Consider the following 26,149-nt stretch of genomic DNA (forward strand, 5'->3'; position numbering starts at 1 on the left):
GGGTGCCATTACCTTCTCCCAGGACCTACTGCTTGTAGTTGTCATCTAAAGTGTGCGTGTAAGGGGGCAGTCTTTGAGAGTGAGTCCTTCACCTGTGGGATCTGACAGTGTCTTCAGGTAAATGGTGTCACAATTGACTTAAATTATGACACCCAGATGGTATCACATAAAATTGCTTGCTGTAGGAAAAAAATCCTCAAACATTGGTGTCATAAGTATTGTGAGTGTGCTAGTAGTAGAGGAGATGCAGGAGGTCTGCTTTTTCCCAACCCAGAGGGAAATAGAATATTTGTCAGCCTATTGTGGAAAATCATCTATGAGGTTACTAAATGAAATAATAATAAATTATTTATATTTGATAGAATTACCCAGTAATAAAGTTTACCTTCAGTTCAGTTCAGTCACTCAGTCGTGTCCGACTCTTTGTGACCCCATGAATAGCAGCATGCCAGGCCTCCCTGTCCATCACCAACCAAACTCATGTCCATCGAGTCAGTGATGCCATCCAGCCATCTCATCCTCTGTCATCCCCTTCTCCTCCCACCTTCAATCTCTATCAGCATCAGAGTCTTTTCCAATGAGTCAACTCTTTGCATCAGGTGGCCAAAGTATTGGAGTTTCAGCTTTAGCATCATTCCTTCCAAAGAACACCCAGGATAGAACTCTTTTAGAATGGACTGGTTGGATCTCCTTGCAGTCCAAGGGACTCTCAAGAGTCTTCTCCAACACCACAGTTCAAAAGCATCAATTCTTCGGTGCTCAGCTTTCTTCACAGTCCAACTCTCACATCCATACATGACCACAGGAAAAACCATAGCCTTGACTAGACAGACCTTTGTTGGCAAAGTAATGTCTCTGCTTTTGAATATGCTATCTAGGTTGGTCATACCTTTCCTTTCAAAGAGTAAGCATCTTTTAATTTCATGGCTGCAATCACCATCAACAGTGATTTTGGAGCCCCCAAAATAAAGTCTGCCACTGTTTCCCCATCTATTTCCCATGAAGTGATGGGACTAGATGCCATGATCTTAGTTTTCTGAATGTTGAGATTTAAGCCAACTTTTTCACTCTCCTCTTTCAATTTCATCAAGAGGCTCTTTAGTTCTTTGCTTTCTGCCATAAGGGTGGTCATCTGCATATCTGAAGTTATTGATATTTCTCCTGGCAATCTTGATTCCAGCTTGTGCTTCTTCCAGCCCGGTGTTTCTCATGATGTACTCTGCATACAGATTAAATAAGCAGGGTGACAATACACAGCCTTGACGTACTCCTTTTCCTATTTGGAACCAGTCTGTTGTTCCATGTCCAGTTCTAACTGTTGCTTCCTGACCTGCATATAGATTTCTCAAGAGGCAGGTCAGGTGGTCTGGTATTCCCATCTCTATATTAAATTGAATTAGCTCTTTAAATTATGGGAAGTTTTAAGGGAAGATTCCCTGGAGGAGGGCATGGCAACCCACTCTAGTATTCTTGCCTAGAGAATCCCATGGACAGAGGCGTCAAGGAGGCTGCAATCCATAGAGCTGCACAGAGTCGGACACGCCTGAAGAGACTTAGCACCATGCACACAAGATGTCTTAAACTGAATTATATTCTGAGATTAAGTAAATCTGAGTGAATAAAATAAAACTACCTAAAGATAATCTGAAAAACACAATTCTATTATTGGGATTGACATAGGAAGGTGATAAGGTAGAGAACAAAGGCAATATTATATTGGAAATGATTTGTAAATCCATCTGACTGTCGAAATTGGATTATCTCCATTGGAGCTCCCAATGATTGACTAATTGTGATATCCAAAAGCTTTTTCTCCCTCAGTTGTCTTCTTCTGAACACTTTTCAGCACCACTTAATACAGTTAACCCTTTTGACTCTCTCTGCTTCTTTGGTTCCTTTAAAACAAAACAAAAATATCTGAAGTCAGTTTTTCTCTTATTTTTGACTAGAGCTCAGTTTTTGTTGCCAATTCTTCTTCCTCTATGCAGAATTTTGACAACTTAAAATTGATGATCCTAGGAACTGTACTGGAGCAATGTTTTCTTTTCACTCTGTATGTTTTCTGCCTGCCTCGTCAAGGTGGCTTCAATCACTATCCCTACTCAGATAAATTCCAAAGAAAGGTAATGCCAAAGAATGCTCAAACTACCTCACAGTTGCACACATCTCACACACTAGTAAAGTAATGCTCAAAATTCTCCAAGCCAGGCTTCAACAGTACGTGAACGGCGAATTTGCAGATGTTCAAGCTGGATTTAGAAAAGGCAGAGGAGCCACAGATCAAATTGCCAACATCCGCTGGATCATGGAAAAACCAAGAGAGTTCCATAAAAATATCTACTTCTGCTTTATTGACTATGCCAAAGCCTTTGACTGTGTGGATCACAAAAAACTGGAAAATTCTGAAAGAGATGGGAATACCAGACCACATGACCTGCCTCCTGAGAAATCTGTATGCGGGTCAGGAAGCAACAATTAGAACTGGACATGGAACAACATACTGGTTCCAAATAGGGAAAGGAGTACGACAAGGCTGTATATTGTCACCCTGCTTATTTAACTTATATGCAGAGTACATCATGAGAAACGCTGGGCTGGAGGAAGCACAAGCTGGAATCAAGATTGCCGGGAGAAATATCAATAACCTTAGATATGCAGATGACACCACCCTTATGGAAGAAAGAGCCTCTTGATGAAAGTGAAAGAGGAGAGTTAAAAAGTTGGCTTAAAGCTCAACATTCAGAAAACTAAGATCATGGCAGCCGGTCCCATCACTTCATGGCAAATAGATAGGGAAACAATGGAAACAGTGACAGGCTTTGTTTTCTTGGGCTCTAAAATCACTGCAGATGGTGACTGCAGCCATGAAATTAAAAGATGCTTGCTCCTTGGAAGAAAAGTTATGACCAACCTAGACAGCATATTAAAAGGCAGAGACATTACTTTGCCAGCAAAGGTCCATCTAGTCATAGCTATGGTTTTTCCAGTAGTCATATATGGATGTGAGAGTTGGACTATAAAGAAAGCTGAGTGCCGAAGAATTGATGGTTTTGAACTGTGGTGTTGGAGGATTCTTGGGAGTCCCTTGGACTGCTAGGAGATCCAACCAGTCCATCCTAAAGGAAATCAGTCCTGAATACTCATTGGAAGGAATGATGCTGATGCTGAAACGCCAATACTTTGGCCACCTGATGCAAAGAACTGACTCATTTGAAAAGACCCTGATGCTGGGAAGGACTGAAGGTGGGAGGAGAAGGGGAAGACAGAGGATGAGATGGTTGGATGGCACCACCGACTCAGTGGACATGGGTTTGAGTAAACTCCAGATGTTGGCGATGCACAGGGAGGCCTGGTGTGCTGCAGTCCATGGGGTCGCAAAGAAAGAGTTGGACACGACTGAGCAACTGAACTGAACTGAACTGAGGAACTGCACTGGAGCAATGTTTCCTTTTCACTCTGTATGTTTTCTGCCTGGTCAAATTCTGGTGGGTTCAACCAGTATCCCTACTCAGATAAATCAAGTCAGTGTCTTCTAGTTTTAGAGCTCTAGTTCTACATTTCCACTGACCCTGTAATATTCCTATTTTACTGTTCTAGAATCACATGAATTTCACGTTAAATTTAAAGTTACCTTAAAGAGGATTTTAAAAAGGATTTTAACATCCTTTACTAAAAGTAAACTGTGCTGTTTTTTAAAATATATTTATTTTTCTGGCTGTGTAGGTCTTAGTTGGGGCACGTGAGATTTTCATTGCAGCACAAGGACTCTAGTTGTGACTTACGAGCTTAGTTGCTCCATGACATGTGGGATCTTAATTCCGGATCAGGGATGGAACCTGAGTGCCATGCACTGCAAGGTGGATTCTTAACCACTGGACCACCAAGAAAGTCTCTGCTCTTTTTTTAATGGTCCAGTTCTTATATAATGGGATTACTCTTCTTCCAAACCAGGTTCCTATAGAATCCACTGAAAAAGATATTTCTCTCATCAAAATCCTCCTACTGCAGCCTCATAGTTTGGCTCCTAAAATTCCCCCCTGGGTTATTCCAAGCATCAGTTTCTTTGTGTACATACTGTCTCTCAACATTACAGCAGATGTTTATTCCTTTGTAAGTTCCTCAATATCTTCAAAGTTATGGTCTTCTTCATTTCTTTCTGAATTAAATTTGATGTTGACTATTACAAATGTATTTCTAAACATATTTTCACAGTGTTCTCTCCTTTAGTACCAAGACAGCCTAACTGAACTATTTTAAAAAGGACCTGAAAAAATATATACATATATATGTATATATGTAACTGAATCACTTTGCTGAAATAAACAGAATATTATAAATCAACTATGCTTATTTTAAAAAATTTTTAAATTTTGAAGGCTCTTTCCTTTCTACCATTTTATAGTGTAAGCTTGTTCACTGTGTGACAATCCACGATAAAAAGTCTAAATTTATAAACCAAATACATTAAGGACTAATAATTTACATTATAATGATGTTTTTCATTTCTACTGAGTCATTCTTAGCATTTTTGTTTTCAAAATAAATGGCTCAAATTGTATAAATATTTGATAGTGTTTAAATATAAGGTGTTTATCATCCATGATTTGCCATTTATAAAGCCTTAGAATAGATTGAAAGAGAAGAAACTTCTGTTGGTTTACATAATTATTTAGGAATCTTTACTGTTAAGAAATTAAAATATCATTTTAAACATTTTTGTAATTCTAGAAATTTCTACTATAGGATTTTAAATATAAAAATATTTATGGACAATTTCTAAAATATTTTGATTGTGAATACTGCTATCATTTCTTATATATGTATCTTTGCAAATATATTTTAATCACCATTAAAAAAATCTGTTGAATTAAGAACTTTATTAATTTTATCTTAAAATATATGTATATTATGTTGTATTGTTGTTTTTCAGTCACTAATTGCATGTGATTCTTTGTGACCCCATGAACTGCAGCACACCAGATTTCCTTGTACTTCACTATCTCCCATATGTATATGTATGTATCTAAAGGTATCTATGTGATACATGTGTAATTTTAGCATATAAAATCAATCTTACTTGCAATCTTCGTTCCTTAATCCATATAGTGAAAGCATTGATGTAAATGCTTTCTAAAATCCTTTTAGCTTTAACACTTTCCGATTCTACTACAATCTTCAAGATACATTTGAGGAGAAAGAATCAACTCCATACACTTTCATTTGGAACAATGAGACTTTCAAAGATTCTTCTTGCCATTGAAATAATCTTATTTACTCCTTCCCACATTGCTTGTCTTTATCATTGAACCTCCTATTTCATTTCTTGCACATGTCAGTGAGTTCTAATAAGTGGAAAGCTCCTGCTCTGTGCCTGGATTTTATTTGATATAACCTTGAAATTTTGAAATGTAACCTTCAGAACTGAATGTAATTTCACTCTTGTTCTTAAAAGCATGATTATAATATAATTTCTGTTAATGATTAAGAGAGGAATTCACACATTTATATAGTGGTTAAGTATGTCATAAGGCAAAGGTAGCTCTTATTCTTTACAAAGGAATAGATTGTTGAATTAGGGTGCTGAAAATAAGACCTCAAAGAGAATACAAGATCATATCATTATTATTGACAGAAAATTAGTTTCCTGAAATCCATAGTTGTAATTTTTCTTCCTAGCTATTTTTGTGATGTCATGTACTTAACAAAAATAGTACTAAGTATAAATTTAAAATTATAAGACTATTTGGTCATTATAGAGTAAAATTCCCCAAATACTATTTAATTCTATATACTTAATCATAGTAAAATAACATAGTATCTACTTGCTAGTTATTCCTGTCTCTGCAGACTTCTAGGTTGTGACCACTTTGACTTGCATTTTTTTCATGTAGCGGGCTCCTTTAAAAAAAAAGAAAATGTAAAAAATTTTGATTAACTGTTCTTATAAATTGACAAATGCATCTAAATACACATAAAAAGCAAGACTGGGTTGTGAAGAGCATAATCAGATGCTTTTCTAATCATCAGGTTACACATCCTATTAGTATATATACACAGACACTACCACTTTAGATGCTGTGACTATCTACATTCAGTTGGGAACAAAAAGATGATACTATTCTTCAATATTTCCCCTTATAGTAACACTTCAGCAGGCAATGGCACCCCACTCCAGTACTCTTGCCTGGAAAATCCCATGGGCGGAGGAGCCTGGAAGGCTGCAGTCCATGGGATTGCTGAGGGTGGGACACGACTGAGGGACTTCACTTTCACTTTTCATTTTCATGCATTGGAGAAGGAAATGGCAACCCACTCCAGTGTTTTTGCCTGGAGAATCCCAGGGACGGGGGGTGCCTGGTGGGCTGATGTCTATGGGTTCACACATAGTTGGACATGACTGAAGTGACTTAGCAGCAGCAGCAGCAGCTTCAAGAAAAATTATTTATATAAGCATCTTACTCCTTGCCTGTTTTATGCCTAGTAAGCAAATAATAAATCTCTTCTTGAAATTAGGAGTGTAAAGGATATTCTAGGAAACATTAACTATCATGAAAATACATAAACAGCAGTCAAAATGTTGGAGATTATATTTATTTAATTGATGCAATTCTTTCAATCTATAAAATGTACAATCATATAATAAAGTTTAGCAAACCATGTGTTTAGCCTGGAGTAATTTTCTGATTATAAATGCATTATTAAAATAAAAGAAATTAACAAATTCTGTAGTTATAATTAGTCAATAATTTTAACTTTTATATGGAAATTAAAAGTGATTTACATAAGACCATTATAGTGTTACACTATGAAATCCTTGCAATCTGCAATGTATTATCCTGAATTTTATAGAAACACAAATATACAGTCTGATTAAATACTATTTAATACAGTCTAGGCCTACATATTTGAAAACTTGAATCATCTATTTTAACTTTTTTATCTGTAAAATGGCAATAATAACTAAACTTTTGTTGTTTAGTCACTAAATTCTGTTCGACTCTTTTGCAACCTCATGAACTGTATAGCCCACCAGTCTCTTCTGTCCATGGGATATCCCAGGCAAGAATACTGGAGTGAGTTAACATTTCCTTCTCCAGGGGATCTTTCCAAACCAGAAATTGAACCTGTGTCTCCTGCTTGGCAGGCAGATTATTTACTACTGAGCCACCTGGGAACCTCATAATTAACCTTATTGTAGTGAAAGTCACTCAGTTGTGTCTAACTCTTTGCGACCCCATAGATGAGCCTGCCAGGCTCCTCTGTCCATGGAATTCTCCAGGCAAGAATATTAGAGTGGGTAGCAGTTCTCTTCTCCAGGGGATGTTCCCAATCCAGGAATCAAACCCAGGTCTCCCACATTGCAGGAGGATTCTTTACTGTCTGAGCCACCAGGGAAGCCCTTAACTAACCTTAAGTGTCCCATAAAGTATTTTTTTTTAATTGTATAAATTCTTAATAGTTAAGCACTCTCCTTAGGAGAAATGTACTTGTTATTATTTTCTTTTATTATAGCGAGTAAAATTATAAGCTCAAAATTTACTATTCAAGTATCCAAGAAAGTGATATATACTTAAAAATAAATTTATTATATTCTTGTTTTCAGTTATCTTGTTGCTACTTGTTGAAGACAAAAATTGCTGCTCCACTTTCAGGCAGATTCATCATTCACTATAATGAGAGAAATATATGTCTTAACATATCTATATATAGAACAATAAATTTTATTATTATAACCCAGGGATTGAACCCAGGTCTCCCACGTTGCAGCCGGATTCTTTACCAGCTGAGCCACAAGGGAAGCCCTATAACTATATTATAGAGTTATACAAATGATACTCTACTACAGTACAAAATACATACTATTATAGCAATTATAATATTATAATTATACTATTATATATTAATATAATATGGTTGCACCAAAAGAAGGTTGAGTGCCAAAGAATTGATGTTTTCCAACTGTGGTGCTGGAGAAGACTCTTGAGAGTCCCTTGGACTGCAAGGAGATCAAACTAGTCAATCCTAAAGGAAATCAACCCTCAATATTCATTGGAAAGATTGACGCTAAAGCTGAAGCTCCAGTACTTTGGCTACCTGATTCATAGAGCCAACTCATTGGAAAAGGTCTTCATACTGGGAAAGATAGAGGGCAGGAAGAGAATGGCACAACAGAGGATGAGATAATTGCATGGCATCACTAACTCAATGGATATGAGTTTGAGCAAACTCTGAGAGATAGTGAAGGACAGGGAAACATGGCGTTCTGCAGTCCATGGGGGTCACAAAGAGTCGGACATGACTTAGCAACTAAACAACAACAATATATAGTTATGTTGGGCTTCCTTGGTGGCTCAGTGGTAAAGAATCTGCCTGCCACTACCGGAGATGGGCATTCGTTCCCCGGGTCAAGAAGATCTTCTGGAAAAGGAAATGGCAACCCACTCCAGTATTCTTGCCTGGGAAATCCCATGGACAAAGGAGTCTAGTGGGCTACAGTCCATGACACCTCAAGTGTCAGACATGACTTAGTGACTAAAGAAGAACAACAAGAAGATAGACTTGCTTTTGTTCTCTGCAAATCACTGGAACTGGGTCTTGCCATAGCTGGTGTAAATACATACTTTTCAGAAAAGGTTGTAGGATATTAGGAAGATACATATTGTTAAATACAATACTTTAATTTTGTAAGAGACCTAGTATTCTTGGTTACAAGTAAGATCACATTTTTTTTTTCTTGAGTAACATCACATTTTGGGGGGTAACATCATGTTTTTAAGGCCAATGTTGAAGTGCAAGAAAAAGAACATTTGATGATGCTACAGACTAGCATACCAGTCTTAATGGTTTCTTTTCTGACCAATAAAATAAGATCATAAAAAATAAATTCTAGTTTTTCTTTTCTTTTCTTTTTTTTTTTTTTTTAGTGCTATCACTGCCCTGGTTGGTCCAGCATACCCTTAGTTAAGTGTCTGAGCCTCTGGGTTAAAGTGATTTTAAAAGACTTAGTGGGTTATATGTGGAAATATTGTTTGAAAGCTTTTTGAAAAGTTCCTTGCTTTGGGCTAAACTCCTTTTGTGTATTCCTGGCTTCCAGGTTTTAGTCAACATTCTTGAAATATAACCTCATTCAGTGCCTTGCTGCTGCTAAGTCGCTTCAGTCGTGACCGACTCTGTGGGACCCCATAGACTGCAGCCCACCAGGCTTCCCCATCCCTGGGATTCTCCAGGCAAGAACACTGGAGTGGGTTGCCATTTCCTTCTCCAATGCATAAAAGTGAAAAGTGAAAGTGAAGTCGCTCAGTCGTGTCCGACTCTAGCGACCCCGTGGACTGCAGCCTAGCAGGCTCCTCCATCCATGGGATTTTCATTCAGTGCCTTAATTGTATTTAAATGATGAGACCAAGAGAAGAAAAAAATAAACCAAAAAACATTCATTGTGTGCATTAGGTGGATGCTAATTATCACTTGCTTGTGCTCCTTATTTCATAGTCCTTTCCTTCCTGCACTTTCGGTATTTTTCAATGGCCTGAGTTGCATTCAGCTGCCTCTTTTTCCTGCTACTCAAAAGTAGAAAGTACACATAAAAAGTCCTTAAGGTACAAGTTCTTACTTAAAATATGGTCTCCTGGGGATAAGACCTTGTTCAGTTACGCGTCTAATCAGTGTTTATCACCCTGTAGACACTGCAATATTTAACAAGTGTGGGTAGGGCACTTAAGTTGTGACTGAACAATAAATGGGCCAGACCTGGATGCCAAGCACTACTACTCCCAGCTTCACATTTCAATTATATTTAAATGAGGCTGCTAATGAAAGTGTTTAAGTGTTCATTAAAATTAACCTTTCAAATTCAGAGTGCCAGTGGGCACTCCTGATAACACTAAAGTTTGAGATTTAGGTTTCCAACCACTACTGCATAAATGAAAAATTCAGGAGGGTTGAAATGTCAAGAATGCTTTGAAATAAACATTAAATTGACTAAGAACTTTAACTCTACCTCAAGATTCATGTTCTCTTAGTGTTTTGTGATGTGGTTACTAATAATCATCATTTAATGCAATAATGTTCTTGAATCTAATGAAGAACAGGCAGCATATCAAATAAATTCAATAATTGTAACCCAAGAAAGAATTATGGTACAGAATATTGAAGGAAAGTTACATGGCTCAAAATAGCCTGGAGTTAAAACGCCCCCTCCAGGTCTTCCCCACCATTTTATGCGAAACAAAGAACTCACTCAACCAAAGGGAAAAAAAAAAAAAAAAAGGACATTAAGGTTGATTGTGCCCAGCTCCCAGCTGGGCCAGCCTCTGGCCATCTCCAGAATTCCTTGCCCCAGCCATTTAAGAGATAACTACTCCGAACAACCTTGGAGAAGAACAGGCCCCCTTAAAAAAGTAGCTTTCCACATATATGCCTATATATACTTACTCTTTTCTTGGGTTAGTGCAGCAGCTCACTAATCTGACTGCTGCCCCTTCTCGCTTCTGGCCTCATTAAAGGTGATCTGTTCCTGTAAAGTGCCAGTCTCCTTCTTTTTCCAAACCTCGCCTTCTCTAACTCCCTTACCCTACAAATATTGTATGTTTAGTTGAATTATAAGCTTGAGAGACACTTTAAATAGCCATAGTCCATTCAGTATTTGGGGAAGAATTTCACCACAGCTGTCCTTAGCAAGTGAGAATCTACTGCATTTTAAATGTCACCAATATCTTCAGAAAATTCATTAAGATGTGTTGTTACATTTGGCAGGTTTCAACCAATGAGAATTAGAGCAAGGGGTTTTCCAGAAAGCATGAGGCCATACACTCAACACTAGATTTGTGAGATTTATGTGGGGCAAAGGATGTCTTAGCAGTAGCACTGCAAATCACTTGAATTTAAAGGCAAAGCTTTGAAGTCCAGATATGAAGCCTTTTCAGAAACTAGAGGGCAATCCAGAATTCTTTATGCAAGAGTAAGGCCTGTGTGGGTTCTGGGATAAATTATGAATAAACCCCTATAAGAGCTTATCACTGAAGGGCAATGACCCAAAACATGTAAATATAATCTAAGATGTGATATGACAGAAGTGTGCACATTGCGCTGGGGAGCCTGGAGGAAGGGCACTCAGCACAGTCTAGGGGTTCACGCAACTTCTGATGCAGTGATCAGTCAGTGCCTTGGATGTCCCCAAGCATTTTATACATTTTATTACATTTTAACTGAAGATCAGTCAATAAACCCAAAATTCTTAAGTTTTTTCCATGCATTTGTTTTACCTTAAGGTCAGTAAAAGTGACAGAAAAAGATGGCGGAGTCTCATGAATCATTATAAGGTGTTCATTCATTGTTGCTTTTTCATTCACTCCCCTCTCCAAATCCTTTCAACTCTACAGGGATGCGGAGGAGTACACATGTATAGAACTGCTCTATTTGGGTAGTGGGGCCAAGAGAAGGAAGCCCTGCGGCTTTACACAAGACTTTGGGCTAGACGGTGCCATCCTTTCTGCCTCTTTCTGCTTTAAGTCTCTCGTCTTGACTTTTTTTTTTTAGAACATATTCTCTCAACCATTATCTTAAGAAATGCAACTTAAAGTCTTGCTTCATATATCCACATATTTGCATGCATCAATAATTTTCCTTATTTTATCACAGATAGTAATTCATATACAATAACAACATTTTTGAAGCATTTCTTTTTTTTTTGATGTTTTAAAGTTTTTATTAACACAGTTGGAATAACATCTACCATATTTGTTAATTTTTTCAGTTTGTTACCCTTGTATTTTTTTTTTTTTTTTGGTCCCTATTTTTGTCTTCCATTGGTTTTCTTCCATTTGTGGTTTTCTGTGATTATTTTATATGATTTTATTTTCTCTCCTTTTCTTAGCATATCAATTATACTTAAATTTTTACTGTTTTTTAATTATTTTTAATTGGAGGATAATTGCTTTACAGAGTTTTGTTGTTTTCTGAACCATTTCTAAAGCAGAAGTGAGGTCATAAAACCAAGATAGACCGATAGAAAGTAGATCTTTCCATAAAACAACTCCCTATCATATAGATTATTTTTTAAATTTTATAATGATTCTGTTAGGTATGTATTATTATTCTCTTTTCTTAAATGAAAAAACTGACTTCAGAATCAGTTCATTATTGTAGCTATTCATTCATTCACTGAACAAGTGATGAGCTTCCACTTGCCAGGCTTTATGGTACCAGAGACACATCTTGCCATCAAAGACCCCACAATCTTAGTAGAAAAATAGTTGTATGTTCATTACACCATTTTAATTTCCTGAATAGCAAAAAGGCTGGATTTCTCTGCCTCCTACCTCATACTATAGCAGTACTGGGGCCATATGATTGAGTTTTGGCCAGTGGCGGGTAAAAGTGCCTGTGTGTGTGCTAAGTTGCTTCAGTAATGTCTGACTCTTTGCAATCCTATGGACAGTAGCCCTCCAGGCTCCTCTGTTCATGTGATTCTCTATGCAAGTATACTGGAGTGGGTTGCCATGCCCTCCTCCAGGGGATTTTCCCGACCCAGGGATCAAACCCACATTTCTTATGTCTCCTGCTTTGACAACTGGGTTTTTTACCACTAATGCCACTGGGTAAAAGTCATAGAAGCCATTTCTTGTGAGAGAGTCATTTCCTAGGCAGGTTGATAGAAAATCTAGGGGTCCCCAAGGAGAGAGGGGTCTCCAAATGGAGGAAATAGCCTGCAAGTGTCAGACATTTTTATCTCTCTTAAGCGGCAGGAGGAAAAAACTAGCAATATTTTTTTCCTTCTCTATACAAATTTAAAGAGAGGTTTCTCTTAAAATACTGTGTTGCCATAATGACACCAGGTTTCACCTGAAGTTAGCTATTCTTGAGCCTAGAGATAACCAATGCCTTTTTCTTATGGAAATGTTTGTCTTAAGCTATGCTAATGTACTACGTCTTTACCCCAAACTCTGTCTCCAAGTCGCCTTTTGGCCCAGAACCTACTTGACAAACCAGTATGTTATACTCAGATATTGTTCCCCTAATCTATGTAAATGAAATTATTTGTATGGTGGTCTGCCCTTCTTTAAGATTCAAGTTAATCATTTTATGGCCCAGGATAAACCATTTGGTGCCAAGATTATCCCAAAATGCATCTTATGGGCGAGGGGCCTGGTGCCATTCTAAATTTTAAGACATTCCTTTCTTTCATTAACAGACTGCTAGTGACTATATAACATCCAGCTGAAGACTAGCAGGGGGGTACTCTTTCTGCCCCCTTCTGATGCCTATGTCAGAAGCTTTCTCTATCTCCTTTATACTTTAATAAAACTTTATTACACAAAAGCTCTGAGCGATCAAGCCTCGTCTCTGGCCCCGGATTGAATTCTTCTCCTCCGGGGGCCAAGAATCCCAGTGTATTCGTGTGAATCAACAACAACCTTTCACTTGGCCTGGCCCTGGAAAGAATCTTCACATTTGATCTTTTGGTTCTCTCCTGGATGGGCTGCACAAGCTCAATTAACATAGCTATTATATAAGGGAGCAGAGCTTCTTAATTTGTGTCGAACTGTGACATGAGGAATAAATAAACTTTGATTGTGTGAAACAATATTTGGGGTTTAATTTGGTACCATAGATAGCCTATTTTTTCTTTCTTGTCTAATACAAAATTTCATGGGGGAGACAGTCATTAAACAATTGAATAACAAAAACAAAATTGCCTGGAAGGGAATAAAATGAGTACTTTGAACTGGAATAACAAAGGAAACCTTTTGTAATAGATTGGATCATGGTTCAGAAATATTCCCTTCCCAATCTGTATGTTTCCAAGGGTACCACTGATGTTGGGTTTGGCTCTGTGACTTGCTTTGGCCAACAAAAGAGGAGGAAATAATAATGGACCAGTTCCCTGGTAGCTCAGCTGGTAAAGAATCTGCCTGCAATGCAGAGACTCCAGTTTGATTCCTGGGTCAGGAAGATCCCCTGGAGAAGAAATAGGCTACCCACTCCAGTATTCTTGGGTTTCCTTGGTGGCTCAGCTGGTGAAGAATCCACCTGCAATGCGGGATACCTGGGTTTGATCCCTGGGTTGTGAAGATATCCTGGAGAAGGGAAAGGTTACCCACTCCAGTATTCTGGCCTGGAGAATTCCATGGATTGTATAGTCCACAGGGTCACAAAAGAGTTGGACACAACCGAGTGACAGTCCCCACTCTGAGTCCAGGTCTTAAAAGACCTTGTGTGTTTCTCTTCATATTGTACAGCTGTACCATGGGTAAAGGTTATGAAATCAAACATATATAGATTAGCCTACTGGTCCTAGGAAGAAAATGAGAGATATATGAAACAGATACCTTAAAGTAATAGTTTCATCACTGGTTTCTCGGACTCTTAACTTTAACTACCTCCAATATTATAATATAATCTAGAGATAACTTCCTAAAACATTTCATCATATATGTTTTACTCAGGGGCACTAAGAGTGAAGAAAAGAAGAACTAACATTTACTGAGAACATGTGCTATTCCAAACTTTATCCTAGGTAATTAGAGATGATATTTCCTTCAGATTGGGTTCCCCTGGAAGGAGACTGCCTAACGCAAAGATTTGAGAATAAATACTTTATTTGGGAGGCAACCTTAGAAAACACCAGTAGGAAAGAAGTGAAACAGGGAAGAGACGGAAGCCAGTAATCAGTACATAATGGAGCAAATGCACTCTGGGCAACAAAGGCTCATCCATGTGGAATATACCTCAGGTGAGCCATCAGAGGGTGAGAAACATGGACTATTTATTCTCCAGCTCTCATCTGTGAATGACTGAAGGCTGCACCCAGAGCCATTAATCCCTCTGTACTTCCCAGCTTCACTGGACACAAACTGAAAGGAGGGTTTCAATAAAATTTAACAGTGCTTGCCATTAGATGCCATGAGCACATGCATACATGCATGCTCACTTGCTTCAGCCATGTCTGACTCTGTGCAACGCTATGAACTGCAGCCTGCCAGGCTCCTCTGTCCATGGGATTCTCCAAGGTAAGAATACTGGAGTGGATTGCCACACCGTCCTCCAGCCATGAGTACACAGTAGAATGTCAATATTCAGGAGGGCTGGGAGGGTTCCCAACAGCTACAGAACCTTTTTTTTTTTTTCATTTATTCCTTGTAAATATTACCACTTTAGAGAGGTTTTGCCTGACCACTTAAAGACACATACCCAGTTTTTTATCACTTGTTCCTGTCCTTCTGAGCCCTTATCACAATTTTATCACAAATTACTTTGCTTCTTTTCTTGTATTTCTGTATTTGTTTCTAGACTGTGAACATAATGAAGCCAAGAACCAAGTTTATTTCATTCAACACCACCTAGTACAAAGAAGAAACCCAATATTTGCTGAATCAATTATTGAATGACAGTGCTAGATAGTGTAATCTTCTTTACTGGAGAGGAATACAAAGGCCATCCTGGTGGTGACGGAACTCCAATCCAGGAAGCGATGACCTAAAATCCCATACCCTTTACCACACTGTGATAATGTTATCATGCTGTTTTCCTACTTCCTGCCTCAGAAAACTCAATTATTTCCTATTTCCTACATCATTAAATCTAAATTCTTCTGCATAACTTCCAATTCCTTCTATAACCTGGCCAGTAAGTGCATCTTAAAAAGATCAGGGCACAAACACATTATAGAATGAATGCAATGTTGCTTAAAACCATATGTAAAAATGACTTGCAGTTTGCTTATTGTCAAAAATTGGTGTCATATGAGAAAAGAGCCTTATGTGGCTTCTAAAAAGTCCAAAGTAAAAGGCTAAATGAATATAAATGTAATTTCTAGAGCAGTCAGAGGTGTGGGTGTTAATGATGATGCACTTAAGACTGTTTCTGAGGCCAAAAATGACTGGAACTCAGAAAAACTGTTGACAGGACAGCAAAATTCCTTTTATCCATGCATGATGAGTGATTTTGCTTTAGATGTTGGGCCTGAACAAAAACACTCTACCACACAATCAACATGGAACTAGGAAAAATGAGGTAGGAAACAAGAGAGCAAGAAAACAATGTATTTCTATTTATATTTGCTAAGAATATGTAGATTCTTTCATTTACATTATTTCATTTAAACCTTAGGACCTGGTCATTAGCATGACTGTAGGACCCAACAAAAGCAGGAAACTAATTTAGCATTCAGTCATGCAGTAACAAAATTACTGAAAGAAGAGAGTTGCAGCCTGAATACTGACAGTGAAAATTCACGTTTGAAATAATTAGGTAATAAAATGACTTTTTTTCCCCTCTTTTTTTCAGAAGAGAAATGTGGTAGAATGTATTGACTGATCAAACATATTTGAAACATTTCCATATGCTATTGCTCCTCTTCATGGGTGCCTCTTCCTATGGGAGGATCATACTTCCTGCCCAGTGATAGGATAGGAGCCTAGCTCATGTGACTTACTTAGGCGAATAGAATACATAGCCAAAGGAAGCTTTAAGCCAGCCTGCCTGTGCTCTGTGCTGTCTGTGGCAAATCGTAACTATTGGCTCCATTTTCTCTCTAGATCTGGAACAGAAAGATGACGGAGTGGAGCCCCAGCCAGTACACAATCAACATGTAATGGTAGTGAAAAATAAATCTTGGTTGCTGTAAACGCAAAGGTTTAAGGTTGCTTATTATTACAATGATAAAAATTGTGGTCAAAGAAGTAGGTAAAAGTGTCTTTCTCATTCTGTGAAAGTTTACAATTAAAAATTGAGATCTTGAGGAAAACCACTTTCCATTCATAACTCGTAAAGTTTAATGCAAGAAAAATTTATAAATGGTGTTTATAATACTGAAAAGACTTTGACAGGTTAGAGCACAAGGGCACATAATTTCAAATGAAAAGATAAATTATTTATTGAGTTGTAACATTTATTTGCAATGTGCTGGAGAATTTTATTGGTTAGTAATACTACTGTAACCCTTACAAATGCCTAAATACTATATGTACACATTTAATTGATAAGATTTGCAAGAGTGGTTTAAATCTTTAGGGAGGTTTTGCTTGCTACAGCGGGGTTTGAAATACATTATAAAGAAGATAAAAGTATTCGATTTATGAAGACAATATTGGTAACAAAAAATTTAAATAAATGTTTTAAAGTGACTGTTAAAACGTAACAAATTTATAAATAGAGTAAGATTTGTATGTTTTCTTAAAAATATTTAAAAACTAGATTTCAGTTAAAAACTTTAACTTTTATAAAATAAAAATTAAAAATTGCAAATAGCCATAGATAATCTTCACTGTGCACAAAAGTCCTCCTATAACATTTAAAAATCAACAGCAACAAAAGTCACTATGAAGTGGTAAAATATTTCTCATTTTATAAATAAAGAAATGAAGGCTTAGAGAAATTAAAGTTACCCCAAACCAAAATTATGGTAATACTACAGTTTTTACAGTGGCTTTCAAATGCTTCATAAAATGCACTTTATCATCTTTTTTTTTCATTTAAAATGTTAATGCATGTTCACTTATTAAAGCTTTCTAAATCATTGCATAAAGTCTTAGATATAATAGATATTTGTATATTGAAAAAAATATTCTCTTATTTTTCTTTTGAAATTTTTGCTTCCTCACCTGGATGGACTATACCTTAAGAAGAGAAGAGATTTTTCCTACCTGAAGTAACTAAAAACAAACAAACAAACAAACTGTACATAGCAAGTTCTTGGTAAGTGCACACTGAACTAATAAAGACAGTGCAAATAAATAAATAAGCATTTTCTTTTATTATTACTTTAGTTCCTTTTATCTCCTTCATAAAAGAATTTGAGGATGTTTACAATAAAAGACAGATATAATCTAGGTTTAAGTAAAAAATATTAGAACCATAAAAAAGGAAAAGAAATTAAGATCTCATTTTTGGTTCAGTTCAGTTGCTCAGTTATCTATGACTCTTTGCGACCCCATGGACTGCATCACACCAGGCCTCCCTATCTATCACCAACTCCCAGAGTTTACTCAAACTCATGTCCATTGAGTCGGTGATGCCATCCAACCATCTCATCCTCTGTTGTCCCCTTCTCCTCCCACCTTCAATCTTTCCCATCATCAGGGTCTTTTCCAATGAGTCAGCTCTTTGCATCAGGTGGCCACAGTATTGGAGTTTCATCTTCAGCATCAATCCTTCCAATGAATATTCAGGACTTATTTCCTTTAGGATGGACTGGTTGGAACTCCTTGCAGTCCAAGGGACTCTCAAGAGTCTTCTCCAACACCACAGTGCATCAATTTTTCGGTGCTCAGCTTTCTTTACAGTCCAACTCTCACATCCGTACATGACTACTGGAAAAACCATAGCTTTGACTAAATGGACTTTTGTTGGCAAAGTAATATCTCTGCTTTTGAATATGCTATCTAGGTTGGTCATAACTTTTCCTCCAAGGAGCAAGCGTCTTTTAATTTCATGGCTGCATTCACCATCTGCAATGATTTTGGAGCCCCCCAAAATAAAGTCTGACACTGTTTCCACTGTTTCCCCATCTATTTGCCATGAAGTGATGGGACCAGATGCCATAATCTTTGTTTTTTGAATGTTGAGTTTTAAGCCAACTTTTTCACTCTTCTCTTTCACTGTCAAGAGGCTCTTTAGTTCTTCTTCACTTTCTGCCATAAGGGTGGTATCATCTATCTGCATATCTGAGGTTACTGATATTTCTCCTGGTGATCTTGATTCCAGCTTCTGCTTCATCCACACCAGCATTTCACATGATGTATTCTGCATGTAAGTTAAATAAGCAGGGTGACAATAAACTGCCTTGACGTACTCCTCTTCCTATTTGACACCAGTCTGTTGTTCCATATCCAGTTCTATCTGTTGTTTCTTGACCTGCATACAGATTTCTCAGGAGACAGGTCATGTGGTCTGGTATTCCCATCTCTTTCAGAATTTCCACAGTTTGTTGTGATCCATACAGTCAAAGGCTTTGGCATAGTCAATAAAGCAGAAGTAGATGTTTTTCTGGAACTCTCTTGCTTTTTTGATGATTCAGTGGATGTTGGCAATTTGATCTCTGGTTCCTCTGCCTTTTCTAAATCCAGCTTGAAGATGTGGATGTTCATGGATTTAGTGAAACTATGAGCCATGATGTGTAGGGCCACCCAGGATGGACAGGTCACGGTGGAGAGTACTGACGAAATGTGGTCCACTGGAGAAGGGAATGGCAAAATACTTCAGTATTCTTGCCTTGAGAACCCCATGAAGAGTATGAAAAGGTCTCATTTTAGGACTAACATTTACTGTGATTTAGTATGTGATGTATCTCTTTGCTTCCCTGGAAAGGTGACTACGGGGCAAAAGTAGAAGTCACACATATTCTTTGTTTAAACGAAGCACATTAAGTCTGATGCAGAACTCTTGTGCATGCTAAGTCACGTCAGTTGTGTCCAACTCTTTGTGACCTCATGAGCTGTAGCCCTCCAGGTTTCTCTGTCCATATAATTCTCCAGGCAATAATACTGGGAAGGGTTGCTATTATCTTCTCCAGGGGTTATTTCCAACCCAGGAATTGATCCCAAGTTTCTTATGCCTCCCGCGCTGGAAGGGTGGTTCTTCACCACTAGGGCCACCTGGAAAGCCTGCAGAATTCTTAATGGGGGTTAATTTGTTCATTCACATAATGTACAACCTAAAATACCTGTAAAGTTTATCAGTGACCAAATTCTATACTTTTCCAAGTTTAGAAAAGAAACAAAAGACCTTTCAATAAATAAAGAATAGTGATTAAATCAAAAGCATGATTATCTCTATCATCTATCTATACTTCTATGTTAATAGCCTTTTACTATTGAGTGTTTTTATGCTATTTCAAAGGTACATCTCAAAATTAAGTTATTATGTGTTAACACACACACATTATACAAACGATATATATGTGTACATACACAAAAAAATATTTGTGTAATTTTAGGAATTTGAAGCAATAATTTATATAATCTTTTGGAATCCTAAAGATCAGAGATTTGAATTTATTATTGGAATAAATATGTAGATATGTAATGAGTGATATATCTTTTAAGGACTTTAAGGTTATGCCATCCTTAGACAAACTAGTGCGTGTGTGCTCAGTCATGTCTGACTCTTTGCAACCCCATGGACTATAGCCCACCAAGCTCCTCTGTCCATGGGATTTCCCAGGCAAGAATACTGGAGTGGGTTGCCATTTCCTTTTCCAGGGTATCTTCCTGATCCAGGGATCGAACCTGTATCTCTTCAGTCTCCTGCACGGTTAGGCAAATTCTTTACCACTGTGCCACCTGGGAAGCCCATGGAGAAACTAGAGTTAATACAATTCAAGACTAAAATATAACCTCCTCTTAAATCCACATGGTGTTATCTAAAAATTTATCAAAATCACTTAGAATTTATAGTGAAATAGAAAAATTGAGCAACAACTTTCTTTTTTAGCAAAAAAAGGAGCAAGTGAAATGAGATTTTTTTTTTTATTTTGAAGCATTAAACAATTAGAGAAAGTATATAATTTATTTTTTAACCACTTATAATCTTAATAAGTAATTCCAGAGAGACTCATCTCCATGAGAGTTTTCAAAATAAAGCAAATCAGGACAGGTAAAAGTGAAAGGCAGTTTGTGAATCAGAGGTAAGATATATTCAAAAGCTTTGGTGTTTTCAGACTCTTAGGTGATCACAAGAACTGAAAGCACTACATAATTGTAGGCTGGAGTCTGTGCAGATGGATTATTGAGCTTGGAACAAGCCACCTCATGAACTTTGCTTAATGATGGTGTGGATAATACATGGTACTAGAAATATGTTACATTTATGTAATAAACATTGCAATTGGTCCTAGGAGAGGAAAACATGTCTGGATAATGAATGACTGGTCATAAAACTGCTCACCCTTTTCTGACTGTCACTGATTTTTTTTTAAAGAGAAAAGTCATTATGGCTATTAAGCACATATTATAGTATGCCTAGAATACCGCCTACACTTCATAAATCATCAGAAATATTCATGTTATTAATATGCTTTCCAAGTGCTATAATTACATATTCAATCAAAACTCACTTTTTCATTCTTTATATATTTTGAAGTTCACCTCTCAATTACAGTCTTTGAGTCAAGAACTAGAGTGAGCCTTTAACAATCTCTTTTCTCTTTTTCCCCTTCCCAGTTAATTTTATAACAAATTTAGTTAAGTGTTTGGCCTAACGGGAGGAAAAAAACAAAACAAAACCTGAAAAACAAAAAAGCCTTGAAAAAAGCTTAGAAATCATTTTGCAGTCAATGATGCAAGAACCATTGTTCCAACGTGGATTATTCCTAGTAATACTGTCTAGGCATGGTATTATTAATAACAGGATGCCAGCAAAAATGCTGCCGATCACAAAAGCTGTCATGTTTACTGTCATCTGTAGTGCTTGACTTTAAAAGAGAGCAATAAGAACTGATGTACTTTATGATGTGCTCTATCTTTCCTGACAGTAAACTGATTGGCATATGACATGTCAAATGCTACAAGTAAAAATAGGTTCTTGATTAAACATGGTATGTGAAGACCTGTAAGCAGATAGGTAACATTATTCAATCTTCAGGCATGCAGCCAAATGGCACAAAAAGTCAGATATAGTTCTGCTTTTAAAATTAAAAAGGAAGGACTTCCCTGGTGGTCCAGTGGCTAAATCTCAGCACTCCCAATGCCAGGGAACTGGGTTTGATCCCTGGTTTAGGAATTGGATCCCACATGCCATAACTAAGAGTTTGCAGGCCCCAACTAAAGACCCCACATGCTGCAACTAAAACCTGGCACAGACAAATACATACATACATATTAAAAAATTTAAAAAGAAAGTATTTAGTTTTGGGGTTTCACTGGTGGCTCAGTGGTAAAAGAATCTGCCTGCCAATGCAGGAGTCATGGGTTTGATCACTGGGTTGGGAAGATTCCCTGGAGAAGGAAATGGCAACCCACTCCAGCATTCTTACCTGGGAAATCCTATAGAGAGAGGAGCCTGGCAGGCTACAGTCCATGGCGTCGCCAAAGAGTCGGACATGATTTAGCAAATGAACATGCATGCATTTAGCTTTGGTCTTGATGACAGGAGTTTCAAATTCACACAAAATGAAACAACACAATGCCTGATTTTTGTATGTGAATGAATTTAAAAAGTATTGATGTGAAAATTTTCTTGCCTTTATATCATATGGACACACTGTCAATTCTAATAGTTGAAACATGTAAAATGTAATCTTTCCTTTGGCCTCTCTAGTAATGGAGATACCATTTAAAAATCTTTGAGTACAAATACTCTTTGTGTACAATGAAAATAAATTAAGGTAACTCTTTCTAAGATAGCATGCTCTAATTAAATAGTTATGTTTTCTTTAATAAAATCAGAGAATTTCCAAGGGGGAAAATATACATTGTTTGCATTTAGAACTTTTATTTTGTAAAAGCACTTACTTTTTCCATATATAGAACAACGTCATATAGATCAGAGGTAGTAAACTTGTCACTCACATGTAGGCAGCTTGGCTCCAGAACCTGTGTTCTGAACTACACCTATCTGATCTATGAAGCTAAGCTTATGCTCTGTGATTTTTGGATACCCTCTCCTTCCAGTCAGATCAATGATTTATTATAAAAAGTATTAGTGCACTGAAAAAGAAGGAGACTTTATGAAGGAATTTCTTTGGAGAGGTTATTGCCATTGTGTAAGTACCTTCCCATCCCAGTGAGGATGCTCTCTTGGCCTTGGCCTTTCATTCTGAAACAGGAGTTCTAGATACTGAAGAGCAGTCACATCACAGTAGAGCATAAGAGCATCACATAAGAGCATCTGCCAGAACTGGTTCATGGTTGTTGAGTGCCACAGGAGTGCTATAGAAGGAGATAGACATATTGCCCACTTCTAAGGATTACATGAGGAGACATTTGCCCTAAACTTCCTGATCCTGAGCTCTTGACCTACTGTCTCCTTTCCAGGGATGTGGATGGGGTTATCTGATTGGTAAGTTCTGAAGAAGACATTTTGGGTCCACATCGCCTCCCACTGACCAGCTGCTGGGGGCTTCCCTTCTCATCACCCCGAGTGGCTATCTGCATCCGGACTCCCTGGAGAGCTGATTCCCATGTCTACCGATGGAGGCAGCAAGTGGATGTGCCAGGGGGCTCTCAGAGGGACCCCTGGCTCTCAGGAAGGTGGCTCTGGGAGTCCAGGTCTATGGTTCAAGGCCAGGCAGCCTTGAACTTGGGCCTGCTTGGTCAGGATCCATGTAATCTCCCCAGAAGATCCCCCTACTGCAATGTTCTCCAGGTCTGCCCATGAGAGCAGGTCAGGCTGGTCCCCCATAGAACAGGGATATAGTGCCCATTCACATGTGGCCTTAGAGTTGTGTGCAGAGCTGGCGTACCTGGGCGTGTGTCTGTTTCTGCAGCCAAGAGTATCCTGAGCAGGACCCTGCTTTTGTAGACAGCTCTGTGGTCTCAGAGGGCTTCCCAGGTGGCGCTAGTGGTAAAGAGCCCTCCTGCCAGTGCAAGAGACCTAAGAGATGTGGGTTTGATCCTTGGGTTGGGAAGATCCCCTGGAGGAGAGTATGGGACCCTACTCCAGTATTCTTGCTTGGAGAATCCCATAGACAGAGGAGCTGGCAGATTGCAGTTCATGGGGTCACAAAGAGTCAGACACAACTGGAGTGACTTAACACACACTGAAGAAGAACTGGGCACAGATGCTGCATTCAGAACCCCTCTCTTCCCTCCTAGCACCAGCCTAGGACATCTGGTCTTGCCCTGCAAGTTTCCACCTATACATCAATATGCCCCATGGAATGAAGTTACATGAGCTAATTCTTAGGAAGATCATGGGAGCCAGGCACATTAGCCACATCCTCCAATGTCAGTTTTATCAGTAATAAAAATAAGTAGGCAAATTGGTGATGCAAATGACACTTGGAAAAGTTTTTGATGGGACCAGGGCATGGAGTCATGGTCTTTCAGTATTAGCAAGTAGGATATGTAAGATTTGATTGGGGGTTTTCTGCAACTCACAGCACTCTTATTCCCAAGCAAATGGTTGTTTTTGTGCAGACGGGGCTGTTTTATCAACACTATATTGACCTTGATGATTGTATTGGGCACTGGCCACAGTGTTTAAGCTGTTGCAGTTAGACCTCGAGCTCTGGGCTTGATCCTCACATAAGCACTGTCCATGGCCTTATAAATCAGAGAACTCTCAATGTGGATGTTCCCACAGAAGAGTAGTGCATTTGATTAGCAAACAAATGAAAAGTAACAAGGAGTCCTTATAATGAAGAGAATCTGTCACCTCCTAGGAGGAATTGAGAAAGATCACAAACATGTCATTGAAATGATTGCATATATAAAGGCCACACACAGAAATAATAAAGTCTGTTTGGAGCACTTGGTCTGTAAGAATTGAGTTTGTTAAGGTATCCAGGGGGAATTGGAATGGTATGAAAAGGAACATGTTTTAGCTTTATTATTATAACAGAAAAAATACAAAAATAAAAACAAAATAAAGGAAAACTGGCTAATTACATTGGAGGAACAGAGAGTTTTCCTTAGGAGAAATATTGAGATTTTATAGGATATATTAGACAGATAGGGAGAAGAAAATGGGAACTTTCAGGCCAAGAGAAACAAATATTAAAAAGAAACAGATAGACCTAGCTCTGATGAATTTTAAAAGAGAAAGTAGAAAAGCAAGAGATGTTTCAGTTGTACCAAGTCAAACAGTTATGACTGTTGCCTAAAGAAATCTAACCAAAGCAGAGACAGAATTTCAGAGAGCAATCTGGAATGAATCCCCAAGAGATGGCAGGGCCTGGGAAACTACAGAGGATGTAGCCTTTCAAAGCTGTAGATAAAGACTCCAGAATGACAGCAACTGGGAACTACAAGTCAAAGAAAGCAGACACAATACCAAAGCATCCACAAAATCTGGACAAATTTAAGGATAGAAAAGTATATTTAAAGCATTATTAGGTGAGTTTCAAAGTGACAAAATCATTATAGGTGAGGGTATAGGCATTGTCTTACCCTAAGGAAACACTCCAGAAATTTATACAGTTATCTGTTTAAAGGAAGATCCGGGGCTTCCCTGGTAGCTCAGACTGTAAAGAACCCATCTGCAATGAGGGAGATCTGGGTTCATTCCCTGGGTTGGGAACATCCCCTGGAGAAGGGAACGGCTACCCACTCCAGTATTCTTGCCTGGAGAATTCCATGGACAGAGGAGCCTGGCAGACTACAGTCCATGGGGTTGCAAAGTCAGACACGACTGAGCAACTTTCACTTGCACTTCTTTTCAAAGGAGACATATTGCAGGAAAAGGCATGCAGAACAATAAGAGGTAGAGTCTCGGCTTGATTTTGATCCCAATTTCATGGGAAATTTCTCCCTCAGTGTGATTATCCAACCCAGACAAGTGAGGATGAATATGATTTCTTTGAATAGTGAATTCCTTTGAAAGACTCAGAATTTATTGATTTAATAGCTCTCATACAGAAGACCTCATGAGACGAAGTTTAGGAAAATATATTACAAAAAATATATTTGAGTCCAAAAGCAGTGAAAACCTAAAAACCAAAGTACTAGGAAATAGTTATAGTTTTACATTATTAAAGAAAGAAATAGATCAACATAGGAACAATTTAAATTCTCAGAAACTCAGTTCAGACCCCTGAAATAGAGTTGTCAGATTTACAAATTAAAAAAAAAAGACACTGTAATGGTTGATTTTCCAGGTCAAACTGATTGGGCCACAATGCCTAAATATGTGGTCAGACATTATTCTGGAGGCTTCTGTGAGGGTGTTTTTGGATAAGATTTATATTAAATTAGTAGAATTTTGGTAAAACCAATTACCCTCCATAAGGAGTGTGTGTGTGTGTACACGCATGCACACACACATGCGTGCGCACATGTGCATTCAGTCATGTCCGACTCTTTGTGACCCATGGACTGTGGCATGGCAGACTCTGCTGTCCATGGAAATTTCCAGCAAGAATACTGGAGTGGGTTGTCATTTCCTACTCCCCACATCTTCCTGACCCGGGGACTGAATCTGTGTCTCTTGTGTCTCCTGCATTGGCAGGCAGATTCCTTACCTCTGGCACCACCTGGGAAGCCATAATGAGTGT

General features: G+C 38.1%; 1 protein-coding gene across 7 annotated transcripts in view; it reads right to left on the reverse strand.

Annotated features, from left to right (window-relative positions):
• LRRC7 (leucine rich repeat containing 7) overlaps window positions 1–26,149 on the reverse strand; it is a 609,335-nt gene that overhangs the window by 444,770 nt on the left and 138,416 nt on the right. Inside the window, exon 2 of one of the 7 annotated variants that reach the window (XM_006077621.4) lies at window positions 5,823–5,898. The exons of the other annotated variants lie outside the window; for them this stretch is intronic. Coding sequence (XP_006077683.4) covers window position 5,823 — 1 coding nt within the window. The 5' untranslated portion in view covers window positions 5,824–5,898. The remainder of the gene's footprint in view (window positions 1–5,822; window positions 5,899–26,149) is intronic. 7 annotated transcript variants of the gene reach the window in all.

Source organism: Bubalus bubalis, chromosome 6, assembly GCF_019923935.1.
Source record: "Bubalus bubalis isolate 160015118507 breed Murrah chromosome 6, NDDB_SH_1, whole genome shotgun sequence".
NCBI lineage: Eukaryota > Metazoa > Chordata > Mammalia > Artiodactyla > Bovidae > Bubalus > Bubalus bubalis.